Source organism: Haliaeetus leucocephalus, unplaced genomic scaffold, assembly GCF_000737465.1.
Source record: "Haliaeetus leucocephalus isolate CR32 unplaced genomic scaffold, Haliaeetus_leucocephalus-4.0 Scaffold352, whole genome shotgun sequence".
NCBI classification, from domain to species: domain Eukaryota; kingdom Metazoa; phylum Chordata; class Aves; order Accipitriformes; family Accipitridae; genus Haliaeetus; species Haliaeetus leucocephalus.
The window spans coordinates 7036-9581 of record NW_010972788.1 but is presented as its reverse complement, the minus strand read 5'-3'; the positions used below and the strand labels follow the sequence as shown (position 1 = coordinate 9581).

Below are 2546 nucleotides of genomic sequence, written 5' to 3'. Positions count from 1 at the left end.
GGGGCGGGGCCTGCCGTGCCTGGGCCCCGCCCTGCCCGCCTTGTCTCCGCAGCGCTCGGACGCCGGGGTCCCCCCGAACTCCTGGGTGACCCCCAAATTCCCGGGTCCCTCCAAACTCCTGGGTCTTCCCCAAAGCTCCTGGGTCTTCCCCAAAGCTCCTGGGTCGCCCCCCAAACTCCTGGGGTCCCCCCAAACTCTTGGGTGACCCCCAAATGCCTGGGTCCCCCCAAACTCCTGGGTCCCCCCAAAACTCCTGGTGTCCCCCCAAAATCCTGGGTCTCCCCCAGATTCCTGGGTCCCCCCAAACTCCTGCATCTCCCCCGGACTCTTGGGTGACTCCCCAAATCCCTGTGTCTCCCCAAACTCCTGGTTCTCCCCCAAATTCCTGGGACTCCCCAAAATTCCTGGGTCCCCCCCTGAGCTCCTGGGTCCCCCCAAATTCCTGGGTCCCTCTGAACTCCTGGGTCCTCCTCAACTCCTGGGTGTCCCCCCCAAACTCCTGGGTGTCCCCCCCCGAGCTCCTGGCTGTCCCTGCCCGAGCTCCTGGGTCTCCCCCAAATTTCTGGGACCCCCCCAAACTCCTGGGTCCCCCCCGAACTCCTGGGTCCCCCCCAAATTCCTGGGACCCCCCCTGGACATCGGGGTCCCTGGAAAGAAGCTGCCACGGGCACAGGGATGACGGGGGCCACTTTATTGCCAGGGGGGTGTCTGGGCCACGGGGCCTCCAGGGGACGTTGGGGACATCGGGGACATGGAGGCTGTCGGGCCACCATGTGTCTCAGTCCCTCGAGTGGGGACACGGGGGATGTTGGGGTCATTGGGGACAATGGGGGCCAGTCCCTCGTGGTGGGCACGTTGGGGACGTCAGGCCGTGGTGGGTCTCAGTCCTTTGAGTCAAGGCAGTGATGATGTCCCACATCCTTCATGGACATCGGAGATGTTGGGGACACTGGGGACATCAGGCCGTGGTGGGTCTCTGTCCCTCGAGTCAAAGTGATGATGATGTCCCACGTCCTTCGGGGACATTGGAGATGTTGGGGATGTCAGGTTGTGGTGGGTCTCCATCCCTTGAGCTGGGGCGATGACGATGTCCCACATCCTTTGGGGACATCAGAGACACTGGGGACATCAGGCCGTGGTGGGTCTCCATCCCTTGAGCCAGGGGGATGACAATGTCCCACCTCCTTCAGGGACATTGGAGACATCGGGGATGTTGTGGACATCGGGCCGTGGTGGGTCTCCATCCCTTGGTCCAGGGCGATGAAGATGTCCCACATCCTTTGGGGACATCAGAGACGTTGGGGACGTTGGGCCATGACAGGTCTCAGTCCTTTGGGCTGGGGACATTGGGGACATCAGACCACGATGTGTCTCAGTCTGTTGATCCAGGGTGATGACAAGGTCCCACGTCCCTTGGGGACGTTGGGGACCTGAAGCCACAATGTGTCTCAGTCCCTCCAGCCGAGGCGATGACGAGGTGCCCGTGTCCCTCGGGGACGTCGGGCTGCGACATGTCTCAGTCCTTTCAGGTGGTGTCCACATCCTTTGAGGACACTTTGGGGACATCGAGCCGTGCTGGGTCTCGGTCCCTTGGGTCACAGCGGTGATGAGGTGCCCGTGTCCCTCAGGGACATTGGGGACATCGAGTTGTGACGAGTCTCAGTCCCTCGGGCTCGGTGACATCGCGCTGCGACGTATCTTGATGTCTTGGGTGGGGGATGTTGAGGACACTGGGGACGTTGGGGACATCGAGGATGTTGGGGACACTGGGAATGCCAGGGGCACTGGGGATGTTGGGGACACTGGGGACACTGAGCCACGATGTGTCTCAGTCCCTCAAGTTGGGGACATTGGGGACACCAGGGACATCAGGCCATGATGTCTCACAGGCCTTGGGGGACTTCGGGACATTGAGGACATCAAGCCATGACGTATCCCAGCCCAATGGCTTGGGGCAAAAGGTGCCCATGTCCCCCAGGTGGGGGACACTGGGGACATTGAGCCATGGCGTGTCTCTGTCCCTCAGGTTGGGGACGTTGGGGACATCGGGGCATGGCAAGTCTCCATCCTTTGGATTGGGGACATCAGGTCATGGGATGTCTCCATCCCTTGGGTTGGGGACATCGGGGACATCGAGCCACATTGTGCCTCAGCCCCGCGAGTTGGGAACGTTGGGGACATCGGGCCATTGAGCCACGATATCTCCATCACTTGGGTCAGGGACGTTGGGGACATCAAGCCACATCGTGCCTCGGTCCCTTGTGTTGGGGACATTGGGGATGACACCCATGGGGGGGGCACACACTTTTGGGGGGACTCTGCCAAAAACGCAGACCCCGGGGAGGTGGGGGGGAGGGGGACGGACGACAAGGACGGGGTGGGTGACAGGGACAAGGTGGGTGACAAGGGACAGGGACACTCAGGGTTGGGGGGCCACAGGCTCCTACAGGTGGGTCCAAGCCACCCACTGACACAAAATTTGGGGACGGGTCCCGGAGTGGGGGTGGGGACGGGGACACGGGGGATGGGACCCAGGCGTCCGGGCT

General features: G+C 62.4%; 1 protein-coding gene across 1 annotated transcript in view; it reads left to right on the top strand.

Moving 5' to 3' along the window:
- The first annotated feature begins 771 nt into the window (after window positions 1-771).
- LOC104835039 (protein rtoA-like) overlaps window positions 772-2546 on the top strand; it is a 2929-nt gene continuing 1154 nt past the window's right edge. Inside the window, exon 1 of the mRNA XM_010572817.1 lies at window positions 772-874. Coding sequence (XP_010571119.1) covers window positions 772-874 — 103 coding nt within the window. The remainder of the gene's footprint in view (window positions 875-2546) is intronic.